The 24,577-nt window shown below is 43.0% G+C and overlaps 1 protein-coding gene across 1 annotated transcript; it reads left to right on the top strand.

Annotated features, from left to right (window-relative positions):
- Nucleotides 1-4,629: 4,629 nt before the first annotated feature.
- CIDEA (cell death inducing DFFA like effector a) lies at nt 4,630-18,539 on the top strand. Its single transcript, XM_050942198.1, has 5 exons — nt 4,630-4,737; nt 9,984-10,140; nt 10,831-10,977; nt 14,147-14,328; nt 17,562-18,539. The coding sequence occupies exons 1-5, from the start codon at nt 4,700-4,702 to the stop codon at nt 17,689-17,691; spliced, it is 654 nt and encodes a 217-aa protein (XP_050798155.1). The 5' UTR covers nt 4,630-4,699; the 3' UTR covers nt 17,692-18,539.
- Nucleotides 18,540-24,577: the final 6,038 nt, after the last annotated feature.

Below are 24,577 nucleotides of genomic sequence, written 5' to 3'. Positions count from 1 at the left end.
CTACGATTCTTTGAAATGAAATACTTATGACACTTGTTTTTTATAAATCTGTTACACTGACAATGTTGTAGCTGGTTTCACTTTGTGTTTGTATAATAAAGCAGATTCTGAAAAAAAAGTCTGTGTATAATCACTACATCAGTCAGACTGCTCTTTCATATCAATATAACAAATCACTCCTCCATAAACTCACTTACTATAGCTAATACAAATAATTAATAAACCATGAGAAAAAGAAATGCATACAAACAGCAAGCGTATAAAGTTCACCATTTTTAGACTATGTAAAGGAACTTTATTGCTGCAGTTGATAATAATTATTGCCATGTCAATGCATCCTTGGATACAGACACCATAAAATCCCTTACCATACAAATTAAATGAATGGGATAATTTAATTACTACATTATTTAACAGATGAGCAACGATTACCAACATAGCAAGAACCAGGGGCAGCTCTAGACACCCGCAAAGCAAACACGTGCTTGGCAATGCCCATTTGCAGCGGCGGCACGGATCCAGCACAGGAGCTGAGAACCAACAGGGGGCCCTGGGAGCTGTAGTTCCTTGGTTAACTCCCTACCTATAGAGCCAGCCCTGGAGCAGGGAAAGAACTACATTTCCCAGCATTCCCTTGGCCATCACCGACAGGAAAGGAAGGGGGAGGGAGGGAGGTAGCTGAGACCTCATGCTGCAGCTTGCTGTGAATGGAGAGCTGCACTGTGAAGGGTAGGGATACCATATTTTAACATTCAAAAAATTGGACACTCCATGGGGAGGGAGGGTAGCCACCCTGCCACCACTGATTCCCTCCAACTGCCCCCCACAGAAACCCCAACCCATCCACCCCCCCTGCTCCTTATTCCCTGATCACCCCCTTCAGGGACCCCTGCCCCTAACTGCCCCCCAGAACCCCACTCCCTATGTAAGTGCTGCTGGTCCTTGTCCCCTGATGCCCCCTCCTGGGACCCCTGCCCCTAACTGCCCCTTGGGACCTCACCCCCTATCTAAGCCTCCCTTCTCCTTGTCCCCAACTTCCCCCTCCTGAGACCCCCCCAACTTCCCCCTTAGGATGCCACCCCCTACCTGTCTCCTGATAAACCCCTGGGACTCCCATGCCTATGCAACCGCTGCTTGTCCCCTGACTGCCCCCCCGAATCCCTGACCCATCTAACCCCCCTTCTCCCTGCCCCTGACTGCCCCCCCAAAACTCCACCCCATCCAACCCCCCCTGCACCCTATCCTTGACTGCCCCCCAGGAACCCACTAGCCCTTCTCCAACCCCCTAGCCCCCTTACTGTGCCACTCAGACCAGCGTGTCTGGCTACACGCAGCACCAGACACACTGCTGCATATATGCTGCCGTGCTCCCCCGCGGAGCCACAGCCCCCTCCCGCCCAGCACCTGCCTTCCAGATTTGAACACCTCAAAACTCAGGAGTGCTCAAGCTCAGTTTGGGCAGCTGTTACTTCATTTCTCCCAAATCAAATATACTGATCCACTGTAACTTGCTGTAGAAAAAGTAGGATAAAATTGAGCAAGAAATGCTTCCTAGTGGTTATTAGGACTGGAATTGCTATTTTCAAAAGCTATTGCTTTTGTTTGTTTGTTTGTTTGTTTGTTTGTTTGTTTGTTTGTTTGTTTAAAAGGAAGTCAGTAATACTGCATTGGCAAATTCCCCATAGAAAGAAAGAGTGGAACAAAAGAATAATAAAGACACCTCAACTTTTCCTCATTTATGTAGGACAGTCTTATAATATGCATCCAGATATCCTCCAATCACACAAGCTGAAAATTGTTCCACTTTACTGCAGTTCTGTAACCATATGGGAACCAATCCTGTCTGTGTTCTAAAATTCCTGCTGAATGACCTGCCCTTGGAGTGAGTTACCAGTGACCCAGGGCTGCAGCGGAAGGAGGGTGCAGGTTGGTGGGGGGGGAGAGCCCAGAGCTGGGGTGGCAGGAGGTGTGGGGGGGGGGTGTGGAGAGCCCAGGGCTGGGGCAGCATGGGGTGTGGTGAGGAGCCCAGGCCTGGGACGGGGGGCAGCCAAAAATGTTTTCCTTGGGGTGGAAAAAAACCTAGAGCTGGCCCTGGCAAGAACCAATTGCACACTGTGCTAAAATAAGAAACAGCCTCCAATGCAAGAGCCAAATTGTTCATAAGGTGTTTCAGGTGCTCCTGCCTCCTCACTGCACTGTATATTGAACATCTCATCTTTGCTTGATGCTTCAGACATTCATGTGCTTTTCCTGGCCACACCATACAAATGTTCAAAAATTTGCCACAATGATAAACTAAGGCTTGTATCACCATTGAGTAGCTCTCCTTTCTGTTACCATAATTCATCTTACTGAGGAGGTGATGTGAACATAGAACGAGCACATATGTTCTATCAATGATCCTGCACAGTTCAGGCACCCCGATTTATTAAACCCTAAGCAATCTCTGTCACATTGGCCACATTGATAATACACACCTGTGCAACAGATCATGTATTGTCACGCCCAACCCCAACATAACAGCACCCAGCCAGTGTGAATGTCTTAACCCCAAACTAGTGCCCAACTAACAGGTATCTATTCAAGGCAGCCTGCTTCCACAGGGTGATTGCCACTTTGATTTCTACAACGATCCTTGTGATTTGTTGCACCAACAATGGGCCTACCTCATGTATAGAGAAGTTTTTATGCAAGTCTTTCATAGGTGAAATCATCAGGCAAAAGCATATTTGAAAGGAACTTTTTTCGTTTTCCAGATGAATTGTCTGTTCAATTTTCCCTACATATCAGCCACTAATGCTCCATTTATGCTACCAAAATAACTGACTAAACTTATCTGAGGAAAATGGTGGTGGCCCCAATATATTATAATGTTTTATTCTTGCCTGTGTGGCTTAAAGAAATCATGTTAGGGAACTATTTTATCACAGATAGGTAGCTAGGCTAAGACATGGTTCCTTAACATAGTTATTTTATGCGTTTCCTATTCACACAGGCAAGAAGAAATCACGTTACAACACATGGTCGAAAAGGGTTAAAACATAATTCTTTTAAGATACACTTTTGCCCTGTGATTTCACCAGTTAACAAGTTCACTGGTATCTCTGATATGTCTGATCTGCTAGAAAAAGAGGACTTTATTTTCCAGCGTTGTCAATCTACCACTTTTTACCATCCTTCTGCTCCTTTTTCACATGCTGTATATTCCCTCTCCCTAATTCATGATACCTGACCCCTCTATAACCACTTGTGTGTATCCTTAGCAAAAATAAAAGAGAAAGCTTTTTAGGCAGATTTGCTTTTAGCTCTGTAGAGGGTAACAGCTGCCTTAACTGACTTGGGTCCTGATTCTACAGTGTCTTGGAAGTGTTTATATTCAGTTTACACCTGGGCAAACGCCACCATTTTAATGTGCTATTCGTTTTATACCCACTTTGTACAGAGGTAAATGAACACACCAGCTGCAGGGGAGTCATGCCATAGTAGTCACATCACTGCTCTATTGATCAGATTATGGCCATCTCAACCTATATCCACCAGAAAACCTCTATAATCCCATCAGAATGTATGTAAGCACAAATATACAAAGACAAACACAACAAAACCAAAAGAAAGCTTTCTATTAAAAAGTAGTGAGGAAAAATTGTGCAAAACCAAAGCAGGGAAAATAAAGTGACAGTAAAGAGACCATCACACTGGTTACCAGGGAATCAGAAACGGTCACCAAGGATACATAGGCAGAGGGGATCAAGCCCCATTTATTCATTAATTATTATGAAGATAAGTAACAGGGATTCCTGGTGCATCCAGCCACCTGCTCTGAGAAACTGCCCGTGTCGTTTGCACTCTCGCAACAGCCAGGGGGCTGCAGCCAGTGCTTCTATATCCTGGGAAATTTCCCCAAATCTGGGATTTTTTGAGTAAAATGTTTGAATGAAAATTCCCAATTTCCCAACTTGAAACATTTTACTCACAAATTTCCAGAGTTGAGGAAATTTCCCAGGATACAGAAGCACTGTAAAAAACCTTATCTGGGAATTTTTCACCAGATTTGGGAAATTTTTAGTGCTAGGTCGGGAAAAGTTGGCATCATGATATAGAAGCACTGGGCAGCCTGCCAATAAGTGTTTTGATTTGGTCCCAGGGCTGCCCAGAGGATTCAGCAATTTCAGGGTCCCCTTCCATAAAAAAAAGTTGCAAAACTATAGAATATTTTATTCTTGTGGGGGCCCCTGTGGGGTCCAGGGCAAATTTCCCCATTTGCCCGCCCTCTGGATGGCCCTGTTCGGTCCCTGAACCTCCAGTCAACCCCACCCACTTCTTCCTCTGGTCCCTTCTCCACCTTTCCTGCTCATCTTCCCTCCCCTACCCCAATACTCACTCTCTGACCCTCCCCCCTACCTTAAGCCTTCTCCTCAGCTCCCCCATTACCCCTCCCCCCTCTGACTCTCACTGCGGCCCCACCCCTCATGCAAACCCCAGCAGGTCCTCACCCCCGCCAGGCAGGCACTAGGAATGGGCGCGGCTGAGCATGGGGGAGGGGGAGAAGGTAGTGGGCGTGACTTCCTAGGAGTGGGCGGGGTTATCTCGGGCGGGGGCGGAGCCATCTGCCGAGATAAGTAGCGGCGGAACCGGGCGTTTCCCAGGCTGGTGGTTATTGGCGCGGCGCTCGGCTCGGCACGGCACGGCACAGTACAGTATGGAGAGCGCTCGGGACTACGCCGGCGCCCTAGTGCGGTGAGTGAGCGCGTGTCCCTGGGGGTGCACCGGCCCGAGACGAGCAAAGCGCAAGGGGGATCTGAGGCTGGATCCAAACGCGGGGGGGCTTCCAGCCTCCCCGCCCATATGGTGCTGCCGCGGCTCAGCCCGCGGGCCGCCGAGCAATCCGCCTCGCCCTCCGCCTGCTCTAATCCCGGGGGATCCCGCAGCCAGGGCTCTCCGGCTCACTCGAAACCTTTCGATAGCTGCTGTTGAAAATGTAACTCGCAGATGTTGCCAGGCATCCTTGGAAGAAACCTAACGCCCGCACCTTCTGGCTTAAAATAAAAGCTGCAGTGCCTTGTAGTGATGACTTCACCTGCTGAAAACCCCGTGCATCCGAACTTGGCTGCTTCTTGCTTTCTCTGAGCCACTCGGTGTTTGAATGAAACAAGAGATGGTTGTGGATTAGCAGTTTCCGTATAAAAAGGAATCGTAACATAGTTGCACGTTCGTTGTACTGAAAAGGAAACTTCCTAGTGTCTCCTTTTATCCACTTCTTTTTTTAAAGAACAAAGATTTGGGTCAAATGTCTCAACAGTGGTCAGACTGTTTTTAGACGGTAGCCATTCCTCTCAGAGAATTGGTGCAACAGCAAGAGTACAGTTAGCTCCTTGGCTTCAGGAGTAGCTGTATACACTGCTATTAAATCTTAAATGTTAGAATATTGAGACTGAAACAAAACAAGAAGATAATCTTAAAGACTAGACAAAATTTTGATTGATCTTGTGTTCTGTAGCATGAAGGTGAAAGAAACTCTGACTGGTTTGATTATAAACCTTGGAATTCTGGAGTTTGATTCAATTCTTAGTTCCCATCTTGATGACTGAGATCTTATAGTAGCAAGTAAACAAGTTACTTTGCTTTAATTAAATACAGGACACTAAATCATGTGTACAATGTTCTGGCAGTAAAACTAGCAAATAGTACATCTACTGCACCACAGTAGATACTAAACCAGTGTTTTTCAATCTGTGGGTCATGACCCAGTACTAGGTCACAGCATGTCAGGCACTGGGTCACCTTGCTCTGGTCAGCACTGCTAACCAAGATGTTACAAGTCCATTGGTGGCGCTGCCCAGCTAATGCAGGCATGTGCCTACCTTTTCTGACACTGTGCTGTGCCCTGGAAGTGGTCAGCAGCAGGTCCAGCTTCTAGGTGGGGGGCCGGGGGGGGGGTCACAAAGCTCCATGTACTGCTCTAAGCACCAGCTCCACCCTGGCCAATGCAAACTGAGGTGGTGCCTCTGGGTGGGAGTTGCATGGAGCTGCTTCCGTGCCTCTGCTTAGGAGCCAGATGTGCTGCTGGCCACTTCCAGGGCGCAGAGCGGTTTGCGGTGCACCCTGGCTGTGCTGCTGACCAGGAGCCACTGGAAGCAAATCTGTGCCCAAACCCCAATCACCTACCCTAGTCCTGAGCCTCCCAAACCCAGAACCCCTTCCTGCAACCCAAGCCCCCGCATCCCTGGCCCCAGCCCAGAGCCTGCACCCTGAGCCCAGATCCCCCTCACTTCTGGCTCCACCCTGCACCCCAACCCTCTGCCTGAGCCCCTCCCACAGCTTGAGCCCCTCACCCCCAGCTCCACTCGGTCATGGGCATCAACAATTTTCTTCAACTAGGTCCCCAGAAAAAAGTTTAAAAGCCATTGTACTAAACTACCAGATATCATGCCAAGAGAGTGTAAAGCTCATGGGTCAGCCATTAAATTTAAGATTTGATTTTAGACTTAAATCTATATTCATGTTGCAGGCAGCTATTCAGTATGTCTAAAAAGACAGTTCTCACTATGGAACAGTCTTAAATTTGTTTAGTTTCTGTCTTCATCTTGTACATTCTAATGAATCTAAATTAGCCATTCCAGTAATTCTTTCTCTAAAGTTCTGTGAAAGATAAAACTCTTAAAATGCATAGTCTGGGGAAATGCTAATAGCACATCCTCCCTGAAACACTAACAGCATCACTTCTAGCTGATTCACTCCCCTGATGCAAAGGATAGCCCTTTTAGTCAATTTACTCTAAAGGTCACAGACAGGCAATAGATTGATGTTGTGCAATTTGTGACTCCTGAGTATGACAGAAGGCTGTTGCACCATGTCACGTAGGCAACCCTGCATGACACCCCGTAGGTTGTCTGCAAGATGTCTCAAGCTTTGCAGCCAACAGTGTGCACAGAGTTCATTGTAAAATACCACCCACTGAAAAGTAGCTGAATTCATGGATCTTACATGTCGCCATTCTAAAAACAAGTGTTTGGAATACTATGTGCAAGTTCCTAGTTCAAAAATGAAGAACTTCTAATGTGGCTCTAACACCAAGTCTGGCAGATTACTAAAGTTTGAGGATGATGGTTGTGTACCTTTGTAGAAAACTCTTCCATGCCCTGGAACTGGTATTGCTGCCTAAACTGGGTAAAATACCTGTACCCTCACTGCCTCCCTAAAACATACCCTTTGCAGTTTAATAATAAAACAGTTGTGGGCCTGTTTAACTTACAAAGTTATTAAATGTAATTAGCATTTCTTGCTATTGTTGTGCTATTACTTTCTTGGCCTTCAGTTTTTCTTTCTACAGTAGATTGTGGGGTACCAAGTCACCCTTGCATCGGGCATCCACTTGTCAGTTTCAAAGGCTGCTTTCTAATTGCTACAATATAAAGCAGCCAGACTGGGTCCAAGAATCTGGATTAATATATCTAAAGGTCTTTGGCTGCAGTCACTATGGACAGGTAAGAATTGGATCTGGTGTCCAAATAGGTAAAAAGACCAGCGGTCACTGATGACTCCTATCACTAAGAGAATCCTGTTTGCTCTACCACTTGGGAGCCCAAAGTTCTCAGCTACCTGAACAGGCAGAAACAGTTTCAGGTTAAATATTACAATGACAGTCTTGCTATAAATGTTGGCAGGTTTATCACAGATGGAAACAGTGACTGATTGGTAGTACTAAAGAGTATGAGAGAACTTTCAATTCTGAACCCATTCAAATCAGCAAGAAAAGCCATTTGAATGAGAATCTTGGATCTTAATGTGATCCTATGGCTTTGTTTACATGTTGGATCCAGAAATGGGCACTACATTTTGATATTACTGGAGGATTTGGGTGCCAAAATTGGACAAATAGCAGCACAAGATGGCAGAAATCAGGTAAACTCAGCTCTTGAGCTGTTTAACCTGAACCAAAGCTCTTACTTGGCTCTGAATCCTAAACCTAAAGCCCACATGATGCTTCCTTGTCCTGTCAGTAACTCTTATTGATACATAATGTATGCCGTAGCCTTGTGCTTTTTTCTTACGCTTTGTCTTCTACCTGCACAAATTACCTTCCTGGCAAAATAAGACTTCACAAGATGTAATTCAGCTTAGTAGTTAGAAAGTAAACTGCAATACTTAATATCCTCAATCCCCAGCTGTTCCACCTGGGCTTGTAGAGCCTTTTTGATTATGATAGACTCTAGTACTGTACTGATAAAGTAACTTTTTTTATGTAAAAGTGATGTATGCTTCCATTGTCTGCAACTTTTTCAGACAGCTCCCTACTATGGAGCCTTAAGCTTGATGATGGGATATGAAACTTCTTAGTTGTATGCTACTGATCCGAATCTAGTCCATATTGCGAGCATTCAAAAGGTAAAAACTGATCACTTGAGGGCTGTGTAACACATTTGTCACTAGGCATAAGATCAAGAGCAAATACCTACATCACAAAAATTTAACTGTACTGTAATTCTTGGCAGAAATTGGTAACTGGGCAAGAAAAATGCCCATTCGCCCCAGGGATAACTTCAAATCAGGGTTGAAGTGCACACTGGTATGGCAGAGAAATGTACAATATTGCATTTTGTACTGTATCTGTGCATCATTATCAGAGATGCCTAGTACCTCGTGCTGAATTTGCTCTTCAGAGGGAAAAACAATCAGAAAGCAATGGCTTCAACTACACATGGAATAAATATTAATCAAAAAAATACTTCTTGAATTAAGTGAATGTCAAACTAAGAATATGTTGCTGATTTATGAAGAACAAAGCCGTATACAGTGAAGGATATGTCTAGTCAGAATTAAACCTGTGACAGACACTTATCAGGAACTAGAACCAAAACGTAACTTGATAGTCAAAACTAGCAATCTCTGACTTTCAAACCAACAAACTTAGTCCATGCATCCTTAGCTGAATTAAATGGGTTGAGGGAAGATTTTATCATGCTCTCTATACCAAATCTAGTTTCAAGCAAATAAATCTAACTTCAGCCAAATAATTGCATCAAATTGAACACTAGTATTCAAAATAGTGATTCCAGTGACTAGGATACCTGAAGCATCTACCTTGGTGCATCACTGACAGACTTTCAAATCTTGACAAAACCAATGCTGCAGAGAAGTAATAGCTCATATCTTAAAATAGCTACTGCTAGCTAGCTTGCCACTTGCAACAGGCATGTAAACTCCCAGTGCTTTGCTCGTGTAATAATGGAAATTATCGAGGTGAATCCCTGCCTTACAACAGGTGGATGCAGAGGCACTGTGTTGATCAGACCCACAGCCATGTATCCATTACAATTTACTAGAATAAAACTGGCTTGTCTTATCTAATAAAGAACTTTCTTTCATACAGCTGTTAGGAGGCATTCAAATGCATCAGCCAAATGAAAGATCAGTTTCCTTTATCTGTAAGATAAACAATGGAGCTGAAGTACACTAAGTTGGAAAGGTAGCTGCTCTAAGCAAGGAGACCCCCCGGGGCATCAGGGATGTGCCATCCACTTCCGGAAGTGGCACGGAGTCAAGGAAGGTAGGAAGCCTGCCTTTGCCCTGCTGCGCTGCTGGATTTTTAGGGTGCATGGAAGGGGAGGAGCTGATCAGCAGGACCTGCAGACCCCTTAGGGTACACTTGGAGACCCCCAGGGGTCCAGAGACCCCAGTTTGAGAAATGCTGCAATATCCTATTAAAGAATATCAAAGTTGTTGTTAGCAGGACTGTGACCAGTGGTAACCTGGCCAAGTTGGTCCCAAATATCTAAACAGGTCTAAAACTGAAAAACCTTATCTTGCCAAGAAGAAAGCAAATACTCCAGTTTTATGGAAACAACTCTGATCACTGAACTTCTTAAACTAGTCTGGTCTCAACTGGCCTGTGAGAACTACATATGAGCATTATATAGTGAATGCATACATCATAATGACTAATCTCAATGCTTGTTTTTATTTAAAATGAAACTGCTTTTTAGATCTCTGGTATCCATGGGAACATCTGTGGGGTCAGTGACAAGACAGACCCTGTTCCCTCCTCTCACGCCTGCAGCCCGACCCTTCCGTGTATCAAATCATGACCGCAGCAGTCGGAAAGGAGTTGTTGCAAGCAGTCTGCAGGAGCTTATTAGCAAGGTATATCAAACACTTGATTGAGACTTGTCAGTAAGAACATAATACCTAGGCCTTCTGGTCTCAACTCTGAGAGCAAAGGTTATTTTATCCTGGCCTAAGTCAAGTGACTGAAATGTAGGCTCTTGTTTTTGAGGCTCTGAAATCTGGTGAATTAGGGTCTAAATATCCCGCATACCGTGGCTTTTTAGAGATGGATTTCTTAATGTCAAATTCAGGATTAAACTTCATTGAAACATAGCCTAGTCCTTCAACAGAAGGAGATACTGGAAATACTATCTCAAAACTAAACTAAAATGGAGTCTTGCTCTGAGACTCAACTAGACTGCTTGTGTAGCTATACTTAATGACCTGTAGTTGGAGTCCTCCTTTTTAAAATACATGATCAAAGCCTGCTTGTATTACCATGAGATCCAGATATTCTGGAAGTTCTGTGCACTTTCACAGCAACTTGATTAGGGGGTGGAAGAAAAAGAGTAACTACTCTGCAGAGTACAGGACCATGTGGTGTCCTATTAGAGGTCACAACTCTTCCTTGGTGTGGAAGTTGGAACTGATCTTTATAGGTAAAACAGAAGCAAATCAGTACCTGTCATTTGGTGTTGAACTACTCTGCAAATGAGTAGTTTTCTGTAGTTAAATGTCAACTAGACAGAAAGCATTCTGAAGTAGATCTACTATTTTTTATTGTAGGCCCTAGATGCCTTGCTGATTACTGCTGGACTGATTACTATAGTTTTGGAGGAAGATGGCACAGTTGTGGATACTGAAGAGTTCTTTCAATCCCTGGGAGACAATACACACTTCATTCTTCTAGAAAAAGGACAGAAGTGGACACAAGTAAAGTGTTAACTGCTTTTTTGTAACTTTGCAGATCATAGAATCATAGATTACTAGGGTTGGAAGGAACCTCAAGAGATCTAGTCCAACCCCCTGCTCAAAGCAGGACCAATCCCCAAATGGCCCCCTCAAGGATTGAACTCACAACTCTTGGCTTAAGGAGAATTGTAGTAGCTAGAAGTAGGGCAAGGGGTGGTAGTGGGGGAGGAATGAGAGGAAAATTGCCTTCAAAGAAGGCTGAGTATCAAAACCAAAACCAGCTTACAATGCTAAGAATGCATAGTCTTTCCAGAGGATTAGAAATAGGGAGTTCTGACCCTCGCTGAACTGACAGAAAACCTCTTACAAAAACCTAGCATAAATTGGAATTAAACATGTAGCAAGCATCTTCAAGGACCAAAAAATCCCTTTTGCTCAGTTCTGTCTCCTATAGTCCTCTTTGACTAGAGAACTAAACACCAACATTTTTTTACATCAAGCAAAACATACTTTATTTTTTTTAAAAAGCATGACTTTTTCCTCTGCAGCTCATCTTAAAGTAAAAGCCAAGGCGTGATTACAGCATAGTCTGAAATAGTATAAAACTCCATATTCTGAGCACAGTGGATATTCAGTGGAGGTTAACTAACTTAGAAAAAAATATTTCTGCATTATTCTGCTTGCAGAATCTTAGGAAAGGGCTAAAGTGTGCCATCAAAACATAATTATGAAATAGAAAAACACGAGTCTAGACCTTTTTTATTGGCATAAGAGCATTTTAAGATGAATGTGCCTGATTCACCTAGTGGTTTTAGGGGGTGTGGTTTTGTGTTGTTTTTTTTGACACACCTTCCCTTGGGCTGCAAATTGGGGGGCCCTTCAGTCACATGTGAGGAATAGTCCAGATCTTATCTCCATAATGCAAATAAGAGACTACGTCATTTCTCTAATGGCCCTTCTGTTAAATGACAACTCTCTGGAAAAATTGCTTGTGCTTGTCAAGTGACCCAGGCTAGCAGTACCACTGTCTCCTCTGAATGCCCATGGATGACATGCCTTAAGTTGTCACCTCTTAGACTAGGACCTAGGTTGCAGGCTCCTGTGTATGCATGATTGCCTCAGTACCCTTGGGTTGCAGACACCGCTTCCAAGGAGCAGAACTGCAGGGACTGGGCAGTAGTCCACAGTGACCAGATGACCTGGTTTTGAAAAGGCTGTTTCTTAACCGAAGGAACATCACATAGCATAAAACAAAAATTTTGAAATTGCCTATACAGGCTCATCTACCTAGAGCTCACCATCCTCTTGATGTTAGCCAGGTAGACCAAATGCATAAATTAATAGAGAAGCCCCACATCTCTAGGAAAAGTGTATGAATTGGAGAGTCCAGAGGAAAGCAATAAAAATAGTGGTTTTTTTCTTTTTGAAAAACACTTGTGAGGAAAGCCTAAAAACTGGGCATATTTAGTGGGGGTGGGGGAGGAAGGGGAAGACTGAAGAGGAACCTAAGTCTTCAGATATGTTCAAGGCTGTTTATAAAGAAGATGAGAGATCAATTATTTTCTGTCTAAGCTCATTACTACTTGTCCTACCTTCCATAATCTGCAGCAAGGGAAATCTAAGCTAGAAAGGGTTTTCTAATATCTATAAGGGTAATTAAGCTCTGTAATAGATTTTCAAGGAAAGTTGTGGAACCCTCATCACTGGAGGTTTTTATGGAGAGGTTAGACAAACCCTTGTCAGGAGTGGTCTGATTTACTTGGTCCTGCCTCCAGCACAGCAAGTTGGACTTGAGTTCTTGAGGTCACTTCTCGCCCTATATTTCAATGATTCAGACTCCACATTGGTCTATGTATAGTTGCAAAATAACTCAAATGAGGAACATGGTTCAGTTATGTGTCATCTGCCAGCATCCTCCAACTTAAAAAGCTACAAACAAGGGCATGGGAGTTAGGTAATGAGCGTGCTGAAAGAGTACTTGTAAAACATCGTTCTGAGTGTATAAAATTCATCCTTGTGAAAGGGAGCCAAACCCTAAGCATTTACTATGGACTGTCACAGCAAAAACAAATGCAGAGCAGTCTAGTGTAAACAGTAGTGAGGCCAAGTGCCCTAGTAATTTGTATCTTAGCCTTTCTTGTACATTGTTTACTAGATAAAATTGCAAAGCTGCTCCAAGCAGTCTGCATTTTTTAAAAATAGTGATAAGTGATGTACAAAGCATTCCAAAAGCACTAATTGGAGTAAAATTTCTCATTGAGTAAGATACAAGATATATCCACTAGGTGTCTCCCTACAGCATTGGACTGCTTCAGACACTTCTGGTGACAATATCTTAAGGGGGGGAGGGCATGAGCAGCTTTTCACTGTCACTTGGTAGATAACCTGGGAGGAGGTCAGGATTTAGCAGTTGAAGGTGCTTGTTCCTCTCCTTTAAGTTTGCTTAAGTACAGCTTAGTGCTGTTCTGTGACTATTCTGAGTCCCATCATAGTGGTTCCTTCCAGTGATTTATTAGATTACTTGGGACTTACTTCAAATCCTAGTTATAAGGACTGGGTCCACAAATCACCAACCACACAATTCCCAGGTGCCATTCCAAGGCCCAGTCACCAGGCAGCTGGGAAAACTCCCCTTTGAAGGCAAACATTGGGCATCTGGACTCCTGATTACTTTAAAATATTATTGGCCTGTTTGCTGCAGCAGTCCACTTAAAGCAATCTCTTCTCAATTAGTGGTTGTTCATGTCCTCACTGGTGTCATTGTGCCAATACCAGCTGGCTTGCTAAATAACTTGTAACAGGTCACTAGTGTTGTAATCCTGACGGAATTTGGCCCTAATAGTTCAAGGAGTCTCGGGTCATCTTGGGACAAGTCTGACTAAAGAAAAGTAATATTTCACATGCAAAAATGATATCTTGAAGGGAGTATCCATTAATATATGAAGGATTAGGTACTTTGGAGAATTCTCTAACAGACCTAATCAGGCCTTAAATGAAGTCATGATGAAAGCTGCAAGTTTGTAGCAAATACCTTGTTACCACTACTTGAATTCATATCCTACACCAATGTAGATTGGAATAACATTTGATACTCTAAAGAATAGCTGCATTATCTAGGGTCATTAAGGTATATTCTCTGTGCTGTCACCTCTACTGGATATAGTATAAAACTAAATGTCTCTTTAATTAGGGAGAAAATTATATCCTCGCTGTACAGCAGACTAAGAAAATGGGGGTAGCCAATATTACTCTGGACTTGTACAAGCTGAATCCAAAGGATTTTATTGGCTGTCTAAACATTAGAGCTACTTTCTATGAAATCTACTCTGTGTCATATGACATCAAATGTATGGGAGCCAAGACTGTGCTGCGGTAAGTGTGCATTCCTATTAGTCAGTGAGGGGAATAAAGTAGATATAAACCAAAACAAGTCTCAAAGGAGCATGAGCTTTAAATGATCCTGCAATGAAGATGCTAACTGGTTACCCATGTAAGCATTAACTAGTAGAGGCAAAGGCATTTTTAGACTGTTTCCTGCACATGACAGAGGGGTGTGTGTTTAAAAAAAAAAAAAAAAACAAACCCAAAAACCTAAGAATGGCTATTACAATGTGACTTTTTAATGCATCTAAAAGCTAAAGTTCTATGGCAGAAATTTAAATTAGAATCTTATCACAAGAGTAAGATACTTCCATTTGTAATAAGCAAGACCAGTCTATGTACATTACCTGGTGGCTGAATGCTGACTTGTTGGGAAAGATGCCAAGTTCTTTCAATGTAGTGAAATGAAGGACTGAATAACAGTAACCTTTAGGCTTTTCCCACATTCTGCATAACAGGATCAGTTTCCCCTTCTGATGGGCATAGAGAAATGGGGATGTGAAGTGAACTTTTTACTATCTCTAGGTGGATTTCACATATCTGAATAAGATTGTGGGATGTCTTGGTTCCCAAGTGAACTGCCTCTGCCTGATACACTTAGCCCAAACTGCTCTGTATCCCTTCAAATACTGAAATGCAGATACTTTTAAATAGCATATATTGACACTCCCTGGTTGAAAATGGAAGCAAATATTCTACCTGCTCTGCCAGTCAGAGTGTAGAAGGCCTATTCATTATAGGTTGAAACTACATGAACCTGAAGATATTTTATTACTTAAGTGAGGATTTCAAAAGACAATGGCTTACTGACTCCAATGAAAGAGTTCTAAAATACTAAATTGCAAACAGCGCACTTTTCTGCATCTGTCTGACAAAGTTCTGACCCCTCAAATCCTATGTAACTTGAGACTAAAGACACTAGCCAAAAATTGGCATAGACTGTAGTCTATCCCTTAATGTCTGGATTCTCAGCCTTGGATTTAAAGGAGGGTCCAGTTATGCCATGTACTATACTCTTGCCCCGCACTGATTTCAGTGGGGCTGGATGGGTAACTGAGTGCAGAACTTTGTTTAACAGAACTAAACACTGTCCCCTTCTGAAAAGTAGGCACTAATGTCTTTTGCCAGTCTAATTCAATTAACAGTTATGAGTTTGGACTCTAACAATGGAACTTGCATTGTTAAAGAGGGAATTTTAAGTGACAGTTCCTCCAGGTTTTTGCCAGTGTGCTGCAGCTGCTGAGAGAAGCTGATACAGGAAGTGCAAAAAACAGCAGGGAGACAGCTGAGGTATCTGGATTCCCACTACAAACATAGCTATATTATAATAAGGCCATTCTAGGGCCACTACAAGCAAGTAAGGTTTCTGCAAAGGGCTAGCTGCAGGGAAGATAAGTAAGAACCTATCCCAAGTGGCTGCAAGCTGAAGACAAACTGCACTGGAATCTCAAGGTAGTTCCTAGAAAAATGTTCTATTGATGCTGAAGTTTCATACTGTGAATGTTCACTTGGCAGGCAGGGATCCCCTTACATGCCATCAAACTTGATGAATTTTCTGTTTCTTATTGTCTTTTCAAAGAAAGGATCAAATGTCCAGACCAACAAATAACAACAATCTCCTCCACAGCTAAAAATGCCACTGGCACCCACGGCCAGTTGTCTCTCATATTGCAGCTGTTGTAAGACTCAGCTGCATGGAGGCCTACGAAGGCTGCACCTGGTTCCATAAAGTCACTTGGCCAGCCCCAGCAGGATAATTGAAAAGAACATACTGAAGCTATATCAAATAGGAGCCTTGCTTATCAGGGAAAAGGGATTGTCTTTAAAGCACTGCCAAGTTCCTGAGAGCTTTATTCAATTTCTGTAGAGTGAATTGCTGACTGCGGTTTTTTGTTTTTGTTAAAGTCTTTCTGTTGAGAGAACAACGAACTTCCTATAGGCAATGGGGGAGGAGTGTAGGAGAAGAGGATCTGCCTTCTGCATTAAACTGGAATCCTAGAAGAGGGCAGTACTAGTAGATCACACCTGCACTGGGCCTTACTCAGGGCTGGGAAAGCTAGGCAGACAAGAGGTGAGGCTTTACTTGGAGGAAGGGAGATGTTGGCCTAGTTCCTATCTTCTAAGGAACTGTGTGGGGGAGGATCTCATTCATAGAGCAGTGATTGAGTTTCAAACTAGCCCTCTGATTATTACTATACTTTGTTCCCTTTTCTGTGTTTTCTGCTTCCTAGTATAATTGGCTTGTAGCTGTGAGTTCAGGTAACTTCCAGGTACTTGAGTCTAGAAGATTCATTTGGGTTTAGAGAGAATGAAAGCAGAATTGTAAATATACAGAGCTGGTACAGAAAGCTGAACTCAGTGTAGGTCCTGGTCTAGATGGCCTGGTTTTCTCATTCTTAGAAAATCACTCTAAGGAGTAACTGGAGGCTGATGTACAGAGTGTATGCACCAAGAGATCACGAATGCTAAGTATTCAGCTTTATCCTCTATACGCCTGGAACTTGCACCAAAACCTGTGGGTCTTGATAATACCTTAGTGCTCACATTGCCTTAGTTTCATGGGTCTTGTATTGGGTCCTGGAGACTGCCTAAAGCTGCATGTTTCAAGCCAGTAACTTACTCTGGAATGTAAGCAGTAATAAGTAATACTCATTAATTGGGAAGACAAAGCTTGAAGATTCTCAGCTCCATTAGTATTACATATGTAAGTTCACTGCAGCCAAACAAGCCAATGTGAGTGCTTAAGTATAAGACCTGGTCAGTACTTTAATAGACATGTCAGTGGTAGTTCTGTAGCTGGCATTCCTCCTTACTTCCCACCTTGTACTGTACTAATAGGTAAAATGGATTAATGCTGCAGGGCTCAAATTGACTTCCCGATTACCTGAAGTCATTAATGGAAACATGGCAATCCCAGTAAGGGTATTTGGAATGTTCTGCTGAAACTCCAATAACTGCTTTGTCTGCATAACTAAAATTTCTCTTGCAGGCCCTAACTCTGCTACATGCAAACAGCTTCCTTCCCACTCAGTGGGAGTTGCTTATGTAGTGGCTGCAGAATCAGGCCCTGGTGTAACACTTGTTGCCAAACAATGGCTAGAAGTGGGTGGAATGTGAGGATTCTTATAAATGTGACTCATCCTAAAAGAGCCCTATGTGTGCTGAAACATGATGCAGCATTCTAAGACTCTTTTAAAAATGACATTAACTTTTTTCTCTTCTAGGAGAATGCTTCGGTTTGTGTCCCATGTGGCACAAATAACTGGGCAGTTTCTTCTCTACACTGGATCTTATGTGTTGCAGCTGATGGGTGAATATGAGGAAGATGGCATGTGTACAAACTCAAAGCGCTAACAAGCCGTCTCACTTCAGTATCAGTTGCACCTTTTCACACCAAACATTCTCCTATCCAATTCTAAAGATGGCTTCATGATCTTAAATTAAAGTAGATGAGAAGTTCACGTTAGTGGACAAACATGAATCTAACCTTTGTCCTTTGGCACAGTTGCAGATCTTTTCATTGTAAGATAATGTGACAATTGTAAATATGATCGGAGTCTTTAGTCTTTTTAATGCAGTGAATAGAAAGGTCTAATGCCTGGGAATTGGGGAAGGAACTTCTGTCCCCTACACTGATATCCAAAATGAAGAAAAGGTATACATGGAAGTCTTTTTGGACCAAGTGGTAGATACCCATGCATGGATCAAGATTTTGTCTTCTGAGTAAACAACAATGCTGCACCTTCTGAATGAATTTGCTGTGACTTTGAAGTTTCTTATGTCCTCAGTACTGTTCACAAGTGTTCACCCCCTTGGTACTCAAATTCCCAGTTAAATTGTTTGACTCTGTATCAATGTAAATTAATAATGGGTTTTTTCAGTACCATAGAATCTGTTGCAGTGAGCTCTTTAATTATTTTAATCAGATAATTAGGTAGTTTTAAGGCTGGCATACAGACTTTTGCATTACAGTGCTAATATGTATAACCATTGCCCTGTAAGTATACTGAAACTATGTCCTTGTAAGTACAGCCGCACAGGTTGATGCACTACTAACTATATGGGCTTCTAAAATGTGAGTTAAAGCAGCACAAACTGTCAAGATTTACATTTTGATCACTTACTTAACTTGCATTTCTTAAATGTGTGGGGTGCATTTACAATTTCCAATTCTGCATTGAATAAACTGGCTTAATGTCTCATGCCTAGAATGCTTACAAGCTTCCTTTCTCATGAATCTCATTGTTTTAAAGTCTCAGCTGAAATTGCAGTTTGTCCCATCTGCTAAGGCACCCTCAAAGGCACATTTACAATTCCTAAATTTGGGAGCATATTTCTTGAGAATTGGACTTGCAGAACATCTTCTCTGTGTGCACAGCTTCTAGCTGTGTTTACACACACTAGCATCTTAAGTAAGTTATGTATATAATTACCATATGAAACAACAAACGAGCCCTTAAAGCTATTGAATTCCTTAAATTGTAATCAGCTGTGACAGCAAACTATTAAGACAGATTTTAGATGTGTCTCTAGCAGTTGTCCTTTCTAATAGCCTCTTTAAGAGATGCTACACATTCCAATATTCAGTCTTTAAGAATGCACATCGGCCACCATGCAAGCACGCACAGACTCATGGAAAGAATCAGTCCCATGAGAGTCACTAACTAATTACTAGCTGGCCTGCAATGTGAAATACTATGTTGGTATTAATGGTCTCAGTAAGACCACATTATACTTAAATTCTTAAACTAATCAATCTTGGTTCATGCCTAGTCCTACCAAAGGTGTACTTGTTACACTCAAGGAGCTGGATGTTGTGGCACTTGTGTCAAAATTATCAAACACATTAGCTGTTCCTCTTGCCTTCGTTGCAGTGGCTCTTCTGTCTGCTGTGGGTTTGCATTACTTAACCTACATCAAGTAGATTGTTATGTCTGTAATCATAGGTGTGCACAGCACATTTCATTAGGGTGTGCACCCAGGGAATTTTATTTATTTTTAAAGCCAAACATCATAAAGGTTGGGGTGTGGGAGGGAGTGTGGTGTGTAGAAAGAGGCTCAGGGCAAGGGATTGGAGTAGGAGGGATGTGGAGTATATGAGAGGGCTCAGGGAAGGGGGTGTGGGGTGCAGCAGGGGGTGTGGGGTGCAGGAGGAATGTGGGGTGCAATGGGGCTCAGGGCAGGGAGTTGGTATGCATGAGGGTAGGGGGTGCAGCAGGGGGATCTGGGCAGGGGGTTGGGGTGCAGGAGGGGTGTGAGGTGCAGGTAGGGGGTTGGGGTGCAAGATACAAGAAGGGGGCTCAGGGGGTTGGGGTGCACAGGGCTCTATGTGCTGCCCTTGCCATGCTTCTAGGTACCTCCCCTGAAGCTCCCATTGGCCATGGTTCCCTGTTCCCGCCAATGGGAGCTGCAGGGAGCAGTGCCTGGAGCAATGTGTGGAGCCCTCTGCTACAGGGACATGGTGCTGGGCAGGCCACTTCTGAGAGCAGTGTGGGGCCTGTGGCACTACAGGGGGGCAAATCCTGCGGGCTGGATCCAACCCACTGGGATTAGGGTGTGCCTGGACACATCCGGCACACCCCGTGCACATGCCTATGTCTGTAATGGAGTAAAACACCCACAGCTGGCCCATGTCAGCTGACTGAAGCTTTGGGGCTGTAAATGAACATTTACACTGGGACGTTACAACCTTGCAGGCTGAGCCCTGCAAATGGAGGTCAGCTGACTTGGCACTGCTGTAGGTGTTTTACTCTATTGTTGACATACCTCCAGTCATGCTGCCTAGTTAATTAAAGTATCAGAGGGGTAGCCGTATTAATCTGGATCTGTAAAAAGCAACAAAGAGTCCAGTGGCACTTTATAGACTAACAGATGTATTAGAGCATGCGCTTTCATGGGTGAATACGTCTGATGAAGTGGGTATTCACCCACAAAAGCTTATGCTCCGATACATCTGTTAATCTATAAGGTGCCACAGGACTCTGTTAGTTAATTAAAGGCATTTTCACTCCGTACTCACTAAGTACTCAAGCCTTTGGACTCAGCTCCTGCTCATATTTTGTAGGCAAAACAAGGCTCCTTAAGAATTAAAATTAAAGCCTTCCTACTGTGATCCAGTATATATCATACCTGGTTCCACTCTATCCTAAGACCATGATGTGCATGTAGTCAAAATTCTATTGGAGGAAAAGACTTCTGCCTGGAGGCAATAGCGTGCAGGGGCTGGAAGAGCAAGTACCCTCTGTCACTTTGAGCGCATACTAGAGAAGAGGTTGAAAACCCTCTTCTGAGGTGGGGATGGGTACAATAAACCAATGGAGACAAGCGGACTTCAGTCCAAGGACTGTTTAGCCTTTTACTACGGAATGTGGAAGGAGGGCACGGAAGATGGGGTGGAGATTAAAATTCTAGGTATGGCCCGAATTGAATACTTAACCACCCTTATTAAAAAGGGTAACATGGAGCCTGGAGCCAGTAGCAGGGTGGCGAATAGAAATAAGGGTATGGAAGTAGATATGAACACATCTGAGGTGGAAGCCAAACTCAAACAGCTTAATGGTACCAAAGGAGGAGGTCCAGATAATCTCCATCTAAGAATATTAAAGGAACTGGCACATGAAATTGGAAGCCCAATAAAAAGAATTGGTAATGAATCCATAAAGTTTAGGGGTCATACCCTGTTACTGGAATTGCAAATATAGTACCTATATTTAAGAAAGGATGAAAAAAGTGAGCCAGCAACTTATAGGCCTATTAGTTTGACCTAAATTGTATGTAAGGTCTTGAAACAAATTTTGAAAGAGGGGAATTAAGGACAGAGAGAGAAAAGGTAATTTGAATAAAATACAACATGGTAGTTTATTCCAGACCAACCTGCTCTCTCTTTGAGAAGATAACTGATTTTCTCAACAAAGGAAATGCAATAGATTTAATCTTCGTGGATTACAGTAAAGCATTTGTTACAGTTCCAGGTGGGAAATTAATTAAATTAGAGAAGATAGGGATTAATGAATTGAAAGGTAAGCAAAGAACTGGTTAAACAGTAGACTACAGCCAGTCATGCAAAAAGGTGAACTGTCAGTCTAGAAGGAAGTTACTAGTGGAGTTCCTCAAGGATTGGTCTTGGGCCCAGTCTTATTTAACATTTTCATTAATGACCCTGATGCACAAAATGCAGAGGTGAAAGTAAGCCGGTATGGTTCGGAGTACCAGCAAAAGCCAGTATGCCGTGTCGGACAGCACCGGCTTCCGTGGCGGGAATTTAAAGGGCTGCCCAGAGCCCTTTAAATCTCGGCCGCAGCTCTGGCAGCCAGGCTGGGGCTGGCATTTAAAGGGCTCAGCTCTCTCTGCAGCTGCGGGCAGCCCAGAGCCCTTTTAATCCCAGCCGCGGCTCCGGCGGCTGGGCTGGGGCCGGGATTTAAAGGGCTCAGGGCTCCCTGCAGCAACATAAGGGGGATAAAGATACTTGTCTCCCTCCAGCTGTATTGAGGTTTACCAAAGCTCAGCTGTAAAGTACTATATAAGTCAGTACTGAATGTGGCAGGAGGGGGGAGGGAGGTGGCTGGGATATCTTGGTTGTGGGTCTCTGCTTCCAAGAAAGGGAGCTAAGATCAGAGGATCCAATCCATTTTATAATAATGGGAAAAATTCCTGTGGTCATTTGCCCCTCACTCAATGACTCTTATTTAATTGCATGGATACACGCATTTTATTGTGGTAAAAGACCCAGACCTGGCTAGCCAAGGACTGACACCAGGCCTTTGTTCTGATTCCCTTGGATATGTTTTTAATTAATCTACCACTATTGTTCCAAATTCTGCAAACCTTAAATGAGCAAAACTGCAGTTGACTTCTGTGGCAGTTTTGTTGGATTAAGGCCTGCAGAAATAGACTATTAGTTTGTGATTCTTATTGGGCCAAGTCTGTCCCCTTGTAGGAGAACCAAAAACCCAATTATTTTCCTATGTTTCTGGCTTTAGGAAAGGTATTAAGGGCCAGATCCACCAAGGGGATTGAGTGTTGCAAAGCTGAGCATCATGGCACCTAAAAAAATCACAGGAACAACACGGCAATCCACAAAGCCTGAGTTAGGCACATAAATTCCCTATACAATGAAGGGGGAGAGATAGGCACCTTAGAATGCAGTCCAGAAAGCCTGAGCAGGAATCCACCTAAACTAACCAACGGGAGATACTGATGACAGATATGTGTCCTAAACCTCACCCCCTCACAGAAATAGGCACCTACCCGCAATCCAGTCTTAAGTTCCTATATCTGTTTAGCAATCCAGGAACAGGATGAGTTATGCACCTGCCCTGCTCTACACAAAATGGGGGTGGAGGGCAGAGGAGGTGATAGTGTCCACCTTATAACTTTTTGCCCAGGGGTTGGAGCACTGACATGGGAGACCCAGGTTCAATTCCCCCCTATGTTAGAAGGAGAGAAAGTATTTGAACAGGATTCTCCCACCTCTGAGGGATGTGCTCTGGGATATTTGGATCTGGGGCTCCCTCAGTCTCTCCTCTTGAAGCGGTTCCACTGTGGATAAATAATGAAAGCATGATTGGAGCAAGAGGACTGGACCCTGGATCTCCCACTTTCTAAGGGGGTGCCCTAATAACTGAACTACAGAGTCATTCTCATTCTCTCTCTGGCCCAATGACTATTTAAATATTTATCCACTGTGCAACAGAGGGGAGAAAGAGAGCAAGTAAACATAGCTCAGTGGTTAGAGCATGCTCCTGAGAGGTGGGAGACCCTTGTTCAGATTCTTTCTCTCATTCCAGCAGAATGCTTTAAACACTGGGCTAAAAGTTATAAGCTGGCACAGCCTCTACTTCCTTTTCTGGCCAGATTTTGAATGGGACCCCATCCAGTAGGTGACCTCTGAGCCTGGCTACTAGATTGCACTCCACACACAAGATAGGCAGTTGAATGCCTATCTTACCCCCCAGTTCATGAATTGTTTTGGGGCTTAGGTGGGAGATACATTTCCGGACATCTAGAATGAGGCAGCAGTGCACATGCCCACAGGCAGAAACTTAGGTGCCTAGGGAACTTTCACCCTGAAAACTTAGGCACTGAGTGAGTTTAGATGCCTAAAGGGTTCGGCGGGAGTTTTGTCTATCATAGTGGAGCCTAAAAGTGGGATTTAGACACGTGAGTAACATAGTGGATTGGGAGCCTAAATGGCACTGCTCAGCACCAAGAAAATAATAAAAACAGAAAGAACAGGCTAGAAAAAAAAACAATCTAAAAAACTAGGCACTAAACAATATAATCAGTCATTGAAATCCATAGTAACTGACTGAGAAGGCTTTCTGAATAGCCCTAGAATCTGGTGTTTGCTGAGACAAACTTCAGCTTTATGTAGACAAAGCCAGGTTGATATATTTTTATCAAAGCTTATGGTACACACTATTTATTGACTAAACATCAAACATGTTTATCTATCTTAAGTATTTTCCAAGGATACTCATCACTCAAAGTTGTGCACAGTAGACTCTGCTCTTAATCTTTACTAGATTAAGCAGCTTTGCTCACAGTTTGTCTGTCTATTTTTGTTTGACAGAGTGTACTGAAATGGTGTTTTTTTCAAATTTGTATAGGGCATCAAACAAAATGTAATTTTATTGAAAATACAACATAGTCTAATAAATTCTGGAGCCAGCATGAAGCACTCTACCTGGTTCCAACATAAAATAAATTAAACAACTACCTAAACTGAAAGGGAAACAAAAGTTTTAATTATTTTAGTAAGTATAAACTGGATAAATCGGTCCTTAATACCTTTTTCAGTATCATTATCAGCATCACAGGTTTGTTGTGAGTCTTAATTAATGTTTATAAAGCACTTTGAATCTTCAGCTGTAAGGTGCTATTCAAATACAAATTATTAAAAAAAATATAGCTTCTTAGTCACTCTGCCTTTAGTGGGGTAGTTGGTTGGTCTTTTTCATTACTGATGAAAGAAATATCAGACATGTAGTGGGCCTTTTATTAATGGTTACAGTCCAGTTTGGTTTAACTATTTCTGACTAGCCTCATTATTCTACTTACTCAATCACTTCTTTGATAGGAATTTTCATGGCTATAGGAAAGTAAAGCAGCTTACATTACAGGAACAAGCTGTTTGGTTTACAAGTTCTTTATTTAGCAATTTGCATTTTAAAATATCTCTTCCCTCTCCTCCTCCAGCCCAAATTTCTAATGTTTGCAACTAAAAGAGAATACATAGGTG

This window comes from Gopherus flavomarginatus, chromosome 2, assembly GCF_025201925.1.
Source record: "Gopherus flavomarginatus isolate rGopFla2 chromosome 2, rGopFla2.mat.asm, whole genome shotgun sequence".
Lineage (NCBI taxonomy): Eukaryota > Metazoa > Chordata > Testudines > Testudinidae > Gopherus > Gopherus flavomarginatus.
The sequence above is the reverse complement of the archived record's forward strand: the minus strand, read 5'-3'. Positions and strand labels throughout refer to the sequence as shown.